Genomic DNA, 15412 nt, shown 5'->3' with positions numbered 1-15412 from the left:
AAAAACCTGTCAAGTCCTCCATGAACTCAAGCAAAGTGAAATGCACAATGTACAATGTAACAGCAATGCTGTGGGATGATCAGCTATGAATGACTTTGTAATTCTTAGCTATACAATGATCCACAACTAGTCTGATGGATATATGATGAAAAATGCTATCCATACCCAGAGAAAGATCTGATTGTGTCTGAATACAGATTGAAGAATACTTTTTTTAAAACTTTTTTTCTTGAGCTTTTTTTTGGGGGGGAGACTTCTGTTTTCTTTTACAACATAATTTTTGTGCAAAACTTCACATGTACCTTCTTAAAAGGGGTATGGTAGTGGGGAGGAAGTGAGAAAATCTGGAATTGAAGTTTTAAAAACAAATGTAAAAAACTTTCACATGTAACTGGGGAAAACAAAATAAATATATTTAAATGTAAATAATAATGCATATATAGAAAATATATTAGTTATTCATTATCATAATATATTAATAATGCATTTTAATAATCATACCAATATCAATATATCATATTATATATAATATATACTATTGTAATATATAATAATCAATACATTAATAAAAACCCTTCATAGAGGGTTTACAAACCAAAAAATACCAATTGTTACACATACAACACGAGCTACCATCTTGTTATTAAGGTTAAGGGACTATGTCCCTTGATGATTTTTGATGTCAGTTGTATAAAGAGACATCAGAAAGGGGATTTGAACTGTGTTTTTTTGTTTTTTGTTTTTTTTTTTTTTTTACTCCAGGACTGGTCTTTTTTGCTAGGTTTTTTATAACTTGGGATCTGTAACTGTTTTTCTTTATTTTGATGATCATATTTCAGTATAATTTGTTTCCTTTGTAATCTGTGTATTTTATGCATTTAAAAACATTCTGATTTAAAGGCAGCCACAGTCTGCCAGATGAGTTCATGATAAGAATTTCTGATTTACCCTTTCTGACCTCTCTTGCTTCTTACTGGTCTCTGGCTAACTTAGAGTTTCCTTTTGTTTAATTTTTATTAATTTGTTTGTTTTAAAAGTTTCATTTATGACATTTGTTTCTACATCATGGTCATTTCAAGATTTCAAGATATACCTCTCCTAACCCCCAACTTTCCCTTTTAACAAGGAAACAGACTTAATCAAATCAACTGACACCAGGGCAGCATCTGGCAGTCTAGGCAATATTAAACATCCTTATTCCCTTATGTCCTCAATGAAATTTCCCTTTGTTTTAAATCAGATTATTTTAATTTCATTACAAGGAATTTGTACGACCAAGATTCAGTTAGTGCTTATCGAGGACCCCCTTGGGTAAATGAGGCAGGACCCATACATAGTCATTTTCACAACACCGAAAAGATGCAAAGCCTGGTCATTAAATACTGGGGAAAATCTGACCAGAGAGTAGAGCTCTAAAATTTAGGAGACGGCCTTATTTTTAATAGCTAATAAAACGGCAAGATGGAACTCGAGTTGTGTGTGTCACACTTGGTATTTTTTCGTTTGTAAACCCTCTGTGATCTGGGGTTAAGAGCCGAAAGGGCCATCAATTACAGCTCTCATTTTTAAATTTAATTTAATTATTATTAATTAATTTACAGAGGCACGGAAATGTTGACTAGATAGCCCAAATGCCGTCACCCAGCCAGGAAGTATTAGAAGCAAGATTGGAAGTCAGTCAGTCTGCTCCACTACTCAGTGGGAGTCACTCCTAGCTGATCAGCTCTACTCAGTTCCCCCCCCCCCCCCCCCAATGCTTCTTCCCACTAGCTCCCAAGCCCCGGCTGTTCTTTGCCACATCTTGCTGGGCTCCCGCCAGTCCCTCTTTGGGAAACCCCCCTTCCCAAGGCCCACCTGCCCTTTGAAGCCCGGCTCAAATGCACTCTCTGCGTTCCACAAATATTTACTGAGCTTCCAGGGAGAGCTGTTACCTGGGGGAGGTTTCAGCCTCCATTTGCAGAGCTGCCTTCTTGCACAATAATCACTGTTCTTTCTAATTATTTTTCCCCAGAAGGGGACTGATGTTATACTAAAGCCCCTGATATTCTTTTGTCTTGTTGGCCATCCGGGAACAAAAATCGCATTACACATCAGATCTAGGGATGAGAGGCGGCTGGAGTGCACCCTGCCATGGCCAGCAGGTCAAATAAAGCCGGGGTTCTGGTTGGTTTGGGAAAGGTCTGACTAGAGTTGGATTTCGGGGGCCTGGCTTGTGCCGGCCTTTCTAGAGGCTTGCTGCACCTGGGGAGCTCTGAGGCTGTGACTCCGACACAGAGGAGTCCAAAAGTATCAGACTTAAAACATTTTCACTGAGATGGTCAGAGCCTGATCCTCAAAAACTGAAAAGCTCATTCATTCACCTTTAAAATTCTGGTCGCATCCTTCCTCCCACGTTTTGTGGTTTCCTCCTTGCTACCAAATAAAATAAATTCCTTTTCCTTTCATTCAGGGCTTCAGCAGAGTGGTTTTACAGTGTATTATAGTGGTGCGATGGATAAAGTATTGGGCCTGCCATCAGTTAGACCTCTGGTGTCAAATACTTACTATGTGACCACTTAACTGCCTCAGTTTCTCCAACAGTAAAATAGGTTTAATAATCACACTTACCTCATAGGGCTGCCTGCCTCAGTTTCTCCAACAGTGACATAGATTCTAAAATAGCACCTTCCTCATAGGGTTGCCTGCCTCAATTTCTACAATATAAATAGGTTTAATAATAGCACCTACCTCATAGGGCTGCCTGCCTCAGTTTCTCCAATAGTAACATAGATTTTAAAAAGCACCTTCCTCATAGGGTTGCCTGCCTCAATTTCTACATACTAGAATAGGTTTAATAATAGCACCTACCTCATAGGGCTGCCCGCCTCCAGTTTCTCCAATACCTCATAGGGTTGTCATGAGTATTTAGTAAGATAATTGTTGTATAGCAATACTATATGATGATCAATTCTAATGGACGTGGCCATCTTCAACAATGAGATGAACTAAATCAGTTCCAATAGAGCAGTAATGAACTGAACCAGCTACGCCCAGCGAAAGAACTCTGGGAGATGACTATGAACTATTACATTGAATTCCCAATCCCTCTATTTTTGTCCGCCTGCATTTTTGATTTCCTTCACAAGCTAATTGTACAATATTCCAGAGTCCGATTCTTTTTGTACAGCAAAATAACTGTTTAGACATGTATAGTTATTTTGTATTTAATTTATAATTTAACATATTGGTCAACCTGCCATCTAGGGGAAGGGGTGAGGGGAAGGAGGGGAAAAATTGGAACAAAAGGTTTGGCAATGCTATAAAATTACCCATGCATATAACTTCTAAATAAAAAGCTATAATAATAATAATAATAATAAAGAGATAATTGTTGTAAAGTGCTTAGCGCAGTATCTGGCATATAGAAGGTATTTAATAATGCATCTTCCCTTTTCCTTTCCAACTTTATCTCATACCAACATATCTCTTTTCAACCTATCTCCTATCTTGAAATATTGTATGGTTCAGCCAACTAGATTGCTCTCCATTCCCCATTCTTTTCTGGCAGTCTTCCCTCTCAGACCTATCCCTTTACCGTCCCCCATATCTGAAACAGATTCTTCCTCTCCCCTTTCTTGTCTACTGCATTCCTTCCCTTCTTTAAGGCACACTCTGGTGCTACCTTGGGGGGAAGCTTTCCCTGGAAACCCTTCAGTGAAAGTGATCTTGCTCTTCTCAAATTTCTGAGTCTCGTTTGCATTTCTGCCCTGCTCTTTTCCCACATTCTGTCTTGAATCCTACTTACTGAAGAGCCCACAGTATATATCTATCCTTGTCTCCTCTGTGCTTAGTAGAGTTAGCCTTGCGCATACTATGTGGTTAATAGAAAAAAATAGATCCTATATGTTTGTAATTCATGCAGTTCAATTAAAATATTTGACTTGTCTTTTTAAGAGAAATTCCACACCAAACATTACATTTAGTTCTGGAAATGTTTAATTTAAGATTACTAAGGGTACACAAATACAAACACACAAAAATACAAATATAATAATTCTTATTGTACAGAGCATAAAGCATTCAAAAATGAGTTGTCACAATGGAAGCTGGCCTTGCTAACTGATTAATTCTAGGAGAGAGGAACTCTTTTGTCTGTTTTCAGACTCACAGGTGTGTTTATGCTCTCGATAACCTAGAATTATCAGCAGTGACTCATTCTGAGTCAGGGCTTTTGCAAAGGGCTTTTAATGAAGGAGGGGCATTGGGATACAATGCACCATTCTGGGTGCTAAAAGTAAAGTCCATTCTTGGCGTCAGTATAGGGACTTTTGGCTTTGTCTCAGCTCTTCATCATTATCAAACTTAGCTCAGATATATCCATGGAGACATTTTGGGGCTACTAAGCTACTTGGTAGGTGATAAGGGAGCTCACCACTACTGAGGTAGCACTTAAAGGATCCACCGCTGTGCTCAAATATTTATAAATGGAGTTAATCCAAACTCCTTTGGGCTCTCATAACCTTGTTTTCTTGTTTTTGCTAAAACTTAAATGTCTCATCAACAGAAACATCTTTCAATTTTAGCCCAGTTTATTCAGGAATGTCCCTGAGGAATAGTAACCATGTTTTAGTGTCGAGTCTCCTTGAGCAAAAGTTCTTAACTTTGGGAGCCATGGATAGATTTCAGGGAGTCCTTGAACTCAGATGGGGAAAATGACATCTTTTTTTCAATATCATCGATTTTCTTTGTAATCCATGTATTACATTATGCATTTGAAAACATTTGGAGAAGTGGTTCCCAGGTTTTTATCAACCAGAGGGGTCTATGACACAAAAAAAGATTAGGAATCCCATCTTGATAAAAAGCAACCTCTCACCCTCTTCCAAAAAAAGTTTAAAGGAATCTGAAAGCTCAGTAAAGAATCCCTATTAATTAATAATTAATATACCTGTGAGGTATGTACTTTGTAAAACTCAGAACTCTAGTTAAATATCATCATCATAGAAAAATTGTTGATTTTTGAACTAGAAGTGATTTAGACTTTACAAGTGCTTTAAAGGTGACTTAGAGGTGATTAAATCCATCCCTTTTATTTTATGAATGTAAAAATGGGTTCTCTAGGTGATTAAATTCATCCCTTTTATTTTATAAATGTAAAAGTGGGTTCCCTAGGTGATTAAATTCATCCCCCTTATTTTATAAATGTAAAAATAGGTTCCCTAGAATGAAGCAACTTGACACAGATAAGTAGTAAATGACAGAGCTGGGATTCAAGCCTCTCTCCCCTGAGGTTATAAAGGAGGGAGTTGGCTAATGAATGATGATGGTCTTTTCATAAAAAGACTATACACACATCATTTTTGTTCTTTTGTTTTGGTCTAGACTTGTGATATCAGCAGAGGGAATTTCCAATATGAATGTATTCCAGGCATATAATGTTTCTTCTCCAACTTGATGAGGTTTTTAACTGAAATTTAAAGGAAAGGAAAGGAAAAGTTCCAGGAAAAAAGTGAAAAACAGATAGAGATGAGAGGGGACACTAAAAAACTGGAGCACTTCCAGGATAACCTGGGTGACTGGAGTATTTGAAACCAGATCATCTGAAGGCTGCTTGAGGAGCCCTGAGGCTGTTTAGGCTGAAGAAGAGAAGGCTTACAGGGAATATGATAGCTGTCTTCAAATATTCAAAAGGCTGTCAGGTAAAAGGGAGATTATCACAGAATGTTAGATGTGGAAGACATCTTTAGAAATCACCTAGTCCAACCCACTCAGACAGATGAAGAAATGAACCCCAGAGATGTGAACCGACTTGCCTAAAAAAATCACACAGACCAGATGTGGTTGTGCCAGGATTGAACTAGGTCATCTGGTTCCAAATCCAGGATTTTCCAATATTACTCCCTAAAGGGAGAAGGAGGAAAAGAAGAAAGCAGATTTTCTCTCTTTCTCTACCTCCCCCTCTCTCCCTTTATCCCTCTCCTCTTCTCTCTCCTTTCCTTCCTTTTTTTCTCTCTTTTTTTTGCATCATTGACTCCTTTGGCTACATAATGAAACCTGGTGGATTTCTCAGAATAATGTTTTCAAATGCACAAAATAAAATACATTGAAATACAAAGGAAACCAATTATTGAATTATGATTATCAAAATGCAAAAAAAAAGTTCATACTTAATCCCAGGTTAAGAACTTTTGATCTAGTATCTTGCTACATTAATCATCCTCCATACTCATTCTTCTTCCTAATTTCTTCCATTATACTGTTCCTTTCCTATCTCTCTATAGCCATTTTAGCTAAGCCCAAAAAATGCTTTCCTATGATCCTTACACCTCATCATTCTAGTATGTCATCTCTTTGTTCCATTTGACCACAAATCCTGAAAATATCTATACTCCTTGCCTCTATTTTGCCAACCACCCATAATCTGGATTCCATATGTATCACTGTTAATGAATCTGATCTCTTATCAATCAAAGAGATCAACAGATCTTACCAAAGTGCTTTGCCCAGTCCCCATCCTCCTGAATCTCTCCAGAACATGTCAGTACTGACCATTACTACTTTTATCTTTTTTGCCTTGTCTTGATCTCTTTCCTGTCTCTTTAATGACTCCTCCCCTCTCTGATTTTTCAGCTTCTTTGCACTTTAACTTGAGCACTCCCTAAAGTTTACTTTTAGGCTCTCCTCCCTGCTCACTCTGCACCTTAACAATTTCATCCCTTCCTTTTCAACTTCATTTCACAGTACTCTTTGCCATGTACTCTGGCACACCAGCCCAAGCACTTGTTGAGTGGAATTGAAATCTGTCCTACCGGAATCAGTCCCATTGACCTGCAAATGAAAGTAATTAAAGCATTGGCAGGTGCTGTTGCTTAGCTAGTCCCTTTTCATTATCTTTCAGAGTTTGTTCAGTCTGTTCTGAGACGGTTCAGGAAAGTCTTGAAGCCTGGAAAAATGGAAATGTACTGTTTATCTTTGGAAAAGCATGACCCTGCTAATTATAGACCTGCCTGGTCAGCTGAATTTCAGTACCTGGGGAGATACTAGAACAAATCATTAATCAATTTGCAATTACCTAGAAGAGAGTTGGGTACTGAACAGTAATTAGCACAGCTTTGTGAAAAGACATTTGTGGCAGACCAAGTTCATTTTCTTATGGTATTTACTGACAGCCTTTTGATTCTGTCCAACAAGACATCTTCATCAAGACATCAGAAGACTTGTATCTTATTGTTTGTGGGTGGTTGAGAGATATTCAATGATTATTCTTTATCATCCCCACCATCATCATGCTTAGAAATAGTTATTAATTAGGATCTACATAATACAATGATAAGGGTTTGTCAGTTTTCATTTTGAAAAGTTCTTTTATCTTACATTAAAACAGGTTGTGTAAGGGAATATTTGAATTTTTTTGTACCTTTTGTTTCAGATGGTGCTATTTGCCTTTTTATAGGATTAAAACAGCTATCTGTTGGATTTTTGTCCTTACTGCTTTATCTAACTGCTCCACTATCATTACAAGTTGTTGTAATGTTTGAGGATTTCAGGAATATTTTCCCTTCTTTACCTCACCTGCAGCAAAATAGCCCTCATTATTTACTTTGCTGCTTCCATTCCATTCCAGACACTCAAAGTGTATGTTAAGGAAGGAGACTTGAACCTTTGGATTCTCGGATCCTTGGTTCTCTTGTTATTTGCTTGAGAATACTGTAGAAGGTCCCCATCAGTGAGTCCTGGCTTTATGTTTGATACTGTAATATTTTGAAAATTGAACATGATTTTTCACTGTAATATTTGAAAATTGAACATGATTCAAAACAACTGATAATAGAGATATATAAAAAAGGATAGGTTCAGATACTTACTAGTTATATGATCCTGAGAAAGTCAGTTAATGTCTGTCTACCTCAGTCGCCTCATCTATAAAATGGGGGTAATAATAATAATAATAATACCTATCTCCCAGGGTTATTACAAGGAACGAATGAGATCATCATTGTTAAGAGCTTTTCAAATCTTAAAAGCAACTGTATAAATATTTATTGCTGCTGCTGTTGCTTTGTTGTTATTATTTTCCATGTCATTTTATCTCTGGGTTTCCTGTTCTAGAATACATGGAGAATAATTAATTATAAGGAACATATTTTTCACTAAGAACATTGTACTGCCTTTTTGCTCATTCTCCAAAATCCCAGTCTCCAATTTAGCTTTTGAAGCCTCATTTCTAGGGCTTTGTGTTAAGCTAAAACACAGCTCCTATGAAAAATAGTTTTAAAAATAGAGGCAAGAGGACCACTGATATGTTCTACCATAATGTGTCAGTGTTTATGTCCAATGAAACCTCAGTATTATGGGAAATTATTTAAATGAGAAAATATTTGTAGTTGTGTCTATCTGAGTGGGGCCGCTAGGTAGTCCAGTGGATAGAACGACCATTGATTGGATCTATAGTCAGGAAAATCTGAGTTCAAATCTGGCCTCAGACACTTACTAGTTGTGTGACCTTAGACAAGTTATTTAATCTCTGATTAACTTTCTCATTTTTAAAATAGGGGAAATAATGCCACTTACTTCCCCAGGTTGTTGAGAATCAAATGAGATAATATTTGTGAAGCACTTAGCACAGTGTTCTGCCATATAACATAAACACAAAGTAAATGCTTATAATTATTGTTATATACTGTCTGAATGACTGTGGACAAATCCCTTAACCTTTAAGTACCCCCTGGGAATTTTGTAAGACCCTAAGTTACAGAACAATTGCAGTTAGTATTGGTAGAAGGAGTCCCTTCCTGGGAGCTCTCTAAATCAGTGGTTCTCAAACTTTGTTCTCAGTACCTTTATACTATTAAAAATGATTGAGGATCTGTCCAAAGAGTTTTTATTAATGTGAGTTATATTTATAGATATTTACCATATTAGAAGTAAAAGCTAATTTTGAATTTATGGACCTTCTGAAAGGATTTCAGAGACCCCCCAGGATTCCCTGGACCACACTTTGAGAACCACTGCTCTAAACTAAAAAAATGGCAGTTTCACATAAGAAAACAATCACCGGAATTGTAAAAAAGTGCAATAAGGAAATTTGTTATGAATGAATAAATTTCATTGTACCCATAAGATTTGTCTAAACTTGAATCTGTCTTGCAGTTTAACTCGGCAGCTAAGCAGCTGATAGAACTGGACAAAGTGTCGGGAGCAGGCCCGGACTCTGGAGAAGGCCCCTCGGGGACAGCCCACCCCAACGAAGCAGCCCCAAAGCACAGTGAGATCAAGAAGAACACCAAGAAGCGCCACTCCTTCACCTCCCTCACCATGGCCAACAAGTCTTCCCAGGCCACTCAGAACCGCCACTCCATGGAGATCAGCCCTCCAGTGCTCATCAGTTCCAGCAATCCCACTGCTGCAGCTCGGATCAGCGAGCTCACGGGACTTTCCTGCAGTGCTCCTTCTCAGGTACATCCGTCAAGGGGAACGTAGAGACTATCGCACTCAATTCTTTTCTCTCCCTCACAATAGATGGGATCATGGCTCCATTGTTTATTTTTGGTCTGAACTAAAATGTCACTGGTATAGCTAACTCCCAGTAAGGAACCCCAACACTATAAATAAGTATCTTCATCGCAAATGATCATCTTAGTACTGTAGATGAGACTTGAACCCAAATCCTTTTGGATCTGAGACTGGCTACCTATTTCCTCTGCCTCCTTTTCTCTCACTGGTCCATTTTGCCTGTGGGAAAGCAGAGGTTAGAAGGAAACTAACCTGAGTGTCTTTACCCAAGACCACCCAAGCAGTTCGGAAATATCTTGCCAACCCAACCAGTTGAGCCGAATTTCCCCATAAGGATGGTTTAGAAAAGGTTGCCAAGTAAAAGTTTGCTTTTATCCAATCTTAGGATGCTGCGGTTGAAATACTTTTTTATAAAGCTTTCAATTGCCTGTATTTATTTAAGCCCACCTTCCTCTTTTAGTCTTTTCAGTAAGTAATCCAGAGAAGGCAAAGTAAGAGGAAGAAAGAGTTCTTTTAGAGGAGCCCCTACATAGGTTTAAGAGACCCCCCCCCCAACCTCTCAGTTCTCTAAGATTTGATGATCCTATAAGTGTCCTTCTCCTGTGTGGTAGTGTGCTAACTGGTACCTAAGGAGGTCATGAGCACCTGCTGCTTGAGAAAATACAGTCATGTCAGTGATGCATGTTAATATTCATTTCTTTTTAAATGCTTCCTTTTCTGACAAGCGCTTTCATTTCCATTCTGAGGTTCGAGTTCTATTCATGACTGCCTCTTGATGGATTTTTTAGTAGGACTTTCTTTTCTTTTTTTTTTATTTATTTAATAGCCTTTTATTTACAGGATATATAAATGGGTAACTTTACAGCATTAACAATTGCCAAACCTCTTGTTCCAATTTTTCACCTCTTACCCCCCACCCCCACCCCCTCCCCTAGATGGCAGGATAACCAGTAGATGTTATTTTTTTTTTTATTTAATAGCCTTTTATTATATATTAAAATATAAATTAGATACACAATAAGTATACATGACCAAAACGTTATTTTGCTGTACAAAAAGAATCAGACTCTGAAATATTGCAATTAGCTTGTGAAGGAAATCAAAAATGCAGGTGTGCATAAATATAGGGATTGGGAATTCAATGTAATGGTTTTTAGTCATCTCCCAGAGTTCTTTTTCTGGGCATAGCTAGTTCAGTTCATTACTGCTCCATTAGAAATGATTTGGTTGATCTCGTTGCTGAGGATGGCCTGGTCCATCAGAACTGGTCATCATATAGTATTGTTGTTGAAGTATATAATGATCTCCTGGTCCTGCTCATTTCACTCAGCATCAGTTCGTGTAAGTCTCTCCAGGCCTTTCTGAAATCATCCTGTTGGTCATTTCTTACAGAACAGTAATATTCCATAATATTCATATACCACAATTTATTCAGCCATTCTCCAACTGATGGACATCCATTCAGTTTCCAGTTTTTAGCCACTACAAAAAGGGCTGCCACAAACATTCGTGCACATACAGGTCCCTTTCCCTTCTTTATAATCTCTTTGGGATATAATCCCAGTAGTAACACTGCTGGATCAAAGGGTATGCACAGTTTGATAACTTTTTGAGCATAGTTCCAAACTACTCTCCAAAATGGTTGGATTCGTTCACAACTCCACCAACAATGCATCAATGTCCCCGTTTTCCCGCATCCCCTCCAACAATCATCATTATTTTTTCCTGTCATTTTAGCCAATCTGACAGGTGTGTATTGGTATCTTAGAGTTGTCTTAATTTGCATTTCTCTGATTAATAATGACTTGGAGCATCTTTTCATATGACTAGAAATAGTTTCAATTTCTTCAGTAGGACTTTATTTTCATCCAATCAGTAAGGCATTTGTAAGTCACCCATTCAATTTAGAAAACATTTATAAAGCCCCTACTATGTGTAGTGCCCTGTGTACAGTTTGTTTTATTGAATGCCTAGTTGAGGTTCCCCCTTGGAGGTTCTTGGATAGATTTTAAAGGAACTGTTTGAGGAAAAATACATTCTTTACTTCAATATAATTGGTTTCCTGCATAATCTTGCATATTTTATTTATACATTTTTCTGAAAAAGAATCTGTAGGCTTCACCAGACCACTGAAGGGATCCATCCATGATACAAACGAAGTTAAAAAAAAAAACAAAAACAAAAAAACAATCTTCTTTGTGCAGCGGGGAAGTGCCTTGAAAATTTAGGGAACAGGACAAAACTGATATAAAATATGTAATGAAAAGAAATATATATATTTATATTCATTCAATAAAGTGTATGAAGTACCTATTATATTTTCATACTTTGCTGGCAGACAGACAGCCCATCCTGGTGACCATACACCAGTAGAATATACCCAAAATAACTAAAATGTCCTACAAATTTATACACAAGTCATTATAACTATATTGAGAAGTTCTATGATATCGTAAGGCAATTTAGAACTAAGCGATATTAATCTTGCCATGACTTATGAAATTAAGGTTTAGGACTCTTTTTTTAAAGGAGAAGATGGACATGGCTTGGTATAAAAGATGCAAATCATCCAGTAGTAATTTGTGCTAGCTTTTCCATTTTGCATTATAGTTTCAGTCATATCAGTAATTAGCATGATACATTCTTTTTATTATTATTATTATTTAAACTAAAAGCTTTTTATTTTCAAAACATAGGCACTGATAAATTTTCAACATTCCCTTGCATAGTCTTGTGTTGCAGATTTTCTCTCCTTGCCCCACCCCTTCCCCTAGATGGCAAGCAATCCAATATAACATGATATATTTTCTTGAAATGTAAGTCTTAAGAAAATACTTCAGCAGAACCAAGATGCAGACAGAGCGAGTTCCATTGATGTGTTACAGCCTATCAGTTTGTACAGAAGAAAGGACGACAGAAAAAGTATTTTTTTCCCTCCAATGTTATCAAAGGCAGGAACCTAGAACGTGGCGTTGTATTGAAAAAGTGGGCAGGAGTTGTTTGGGCACAAGAGAGAGGATAATTGAAGGTGAGCTCACGGAGGATAAATTTAGCTTCTGCAGTGTCTCCATTGATCTCAGATCAGGTGTGAGCTTGTCTGACACACTCTGGGAGCAGAGCCTGTCAAACGGAGAGTTATTTTTGTTTTGTTTCAAGTAGGTTGGGAAACAAGGCTGCTTCTGCACTTTGGTCCAACCATTCATCCCCTCCCACCGCTCCAGGCTGCCTTTGCTTTCATTAGGGGGCAGCCTCAAGGACAAGATCCTTCTCTGAAATCTGGGCTTTTCCCAGGCCTGCCCACTCTCTTGAGCCTGGCAGGCCGGAAATGCTGCCATCTCTCTGTATGGAAAGAGGCAACCCTAGCTCGGTGTCCAATGAGTAGCCTCGCACCTCAGGTGATGGATCCGGGACTTGGTCATGATACTGCTTCAATAAGACTGTTTTTCAGGCCAGGGACCCAGGACTGAGCACGGAGCCACTGCTGGATAGCCCATGGCAGTACTTACTCAGTTGAAACAGCTGCCACTTGGCGGGTGAACTCACTGCCATTCCGAATTGTGATGGGGGGAGAAAGAAGTCTGGGTTTGGAGGAATTTTAAAAAGAAACTACAGCAAAAAAAAAAAATCCTATATGTCTAACATTAGAATAAATAAGCTCAGCTCCAGAGAACAGAAGAGAAAATTAATTTCCCTCCCATCTGTTCTTTGACTCAGCTGTGCCATTATTGGGTCTGTATCCCAAGGAAATCATAAAGGAGGGAAAAGGCCCCACTTGTGCAAAAATGTCTGTAGCAGCTCTTTTGGTGGTGGAAAAGAATTGGAAAATGAGTAGATGCCCATCATTTGGGGAATAACTGAGCAATGTGGTACATGTAAGTTATTGTTCTATAAAAAATGATGAAGAAGATGATTGTAGAAAAGCCTGGAAGGACTTATGTGAACTGATGCTGAGTGAAACAAGCAGAACTAGGAATATATTGTGCCCAGTGACAGCAAGAATGTGTGACTGTCAATATGAAAGATTTGGTTCTTCTCAGTGGTTCGGTGATCCAAAGCAATCCCAATAGACTTTGGACAGAAAATGCATCTACATCTAGAGAAAGAGCTAGAGAGACTGAATGTAAAGTAACACATGCTATGTTCACTTCTTTTTTCTGTTTTTTTTTTCCTTTTGCTCTGATTTTTCTCTCCCAACATGATTCATAGAGCAATGTATATTAAATAAATTTATTAGAGAATGGAAAAACAAAATAAAACATCCCTCCCTTCTTTGAAGAAGTGGGGGACTCTGGGTATAAATTTTCCATACACTCTCTGATCTCATTAATGAGTTGTTTGGTATTGTTGAATGTCTTCCTGACACTCTCTTTTTCTTTTTTAATCTTTGTTCTAAAGAATGGCTTGCTGGGTAGGGAAGCAGGGAGGGATATATTTAGAAATGAAGATAATGTAAAAACAAAAGATACATGTATATAATGTGTTATATGTATATTTATATATATGCACATATATACACACATATTATATTTATATAAATGTATATATTTGTGTATATATATATATATGTGTGTACATTTACATACACATACAGAGAGAGAGATTTGAGTTTGAATTCTAGTTTTGCTACTTATTAGCTACATGACTTTGGACAAATGAGTTTCAATCTCCTTACATGTAAAGTAGAAATGAAAACAATTCTTTCTAATGGTTACAGCACCAACCTCGTAGCATTATTGTGAGAGAAGCTCTGACCTGTCCAGTGCTATATACATGTGAGCTGTTGCTATATTTTTATCCTGGGGTTTGAGATGACATCTAGATCTGTGTCCACAATGCCTGATAATGTCAGTATTTTTTAAACGCCTGCTGTATGCTGGGCATTGTGCTAAGTCCCTAACAGTTATTAATTTCTAGTTAAATATTAGCTGTTATTACTCTGTGGCTTATTTCTACAGTGGTAAGAGCAGATGTGTAAGTTTTTTCCCTCCAGCTCATGACTGATAGAATCCATCTCACAATGGAGATATTCATAGAATCCCAGGGTTTGAGCTAGAAAAAGGACCCTGAGATCAGTTCTTCTGATCCCCCTCACTAGAAGGGCCTGGCCCACAGTCACCTAGGTAGAAAAGCTCAGAATTTTGTGTGGAAGGTATGTCACATTCCATTCTAAATCATCTCACGTGATTTTCTCTCTTCACAGTAGCCCCCTTAGCCCAGTCTAGAGTCCCTGCCATCCTTTTTCCAACCTCCCCCCCACCATGAATCGCCATCTACCTCTTTCCCAGGCTGGCACCTCAAAGACAAAAGTAATTCATTACCATGTTAAAGACGGCCATCACCATCTGACCCTGGAAAAGGTCTAGCATTGTCTTTCCTTAAACCACTGGAAATTTATCACTGCAACCTCTGCCCCTTTGGACATAGGCAAGGGTGAGAAACTCCCCCTCCCCAATTTGTTCAAAGGAACATTTGTGGTATGAAAAGAACCAAAACCCAAATAATAATGAATGAGCAATTTTCATTCTTATATTTTTCCCATCTTACTGTATAAGAAATGAGAGTACTAAATATTAGTTATTAATTCATATAACTTTCCTTTGAGATGAAAGAAAGTATGATTGTGGAATATTTTATTTACTGATTTTTATTCTCTTAAGATCCTATTCTAATGCCTCATCATGGTATTAAGGAGAGCTTGGGTTTTCAGGGTCTATCTCCTGGATCATATATTCTGAAAGGCCCTGCCAAAATCAGAAGGTTTCTTCAAGGGCTGATCATTTAAGAACTAGACTTATTAAGTAAGAAAAGCTATCACCAGGCAGAAGTTAGAGTGACAGATATTTTGGCCACAGCAAACTGTGTCCCACGGTGCATTCTGGATCAGTGGAGTGGAGTATATGTAGCAATAAAATCACATATC

The 15412-nt window shown here is 37.9% G+C and overlaps 1 protein-coding gene across 2 annotated transcripts in view; it reads left to right on the top strand.

Annotated features, from left to right (window-relative positions):
* SH3RF1 (SH3 domain containing ring finger 1) overlaps positions 1-15412 on the top strand; it is a 202742-nt gene that overhangs the window by 135720 nt on the left and 51610 nt on the right. For both annotated transcript variants that reach the window (XM_031941929.1, XM_031941930.1), the window contains exon 5: positions 9130-9435. In XM_031941929.1, the coding sequence (XP_031797789.1) occupies positions 9130-9435 (306 nt within the window). The remainder of the gene's footprint in view (positions 1-9129; positions 9436-15412) is intronic.

The sequence above is a fragment of the Sarcophilus harrisii genome, chromosome 6 (assembly GCF_902635505.1).
Source record: "Sarcophilus harrisii chromosome 6, mSarHar1.11, whole genome shotgun sequence".
Lineage (NCBI taxonomy): Eukaryota > Metazoa > Chordata > Mammalia > Dasyuromorphia > Dasyuridae > Sarcophilus > Sarcophilus harrisii.
The sequence above is the reverse complement of the archived record's forward strand: the minus strand, read 5'-3'. Positions and strand labels throughout refer to the sequence as shown.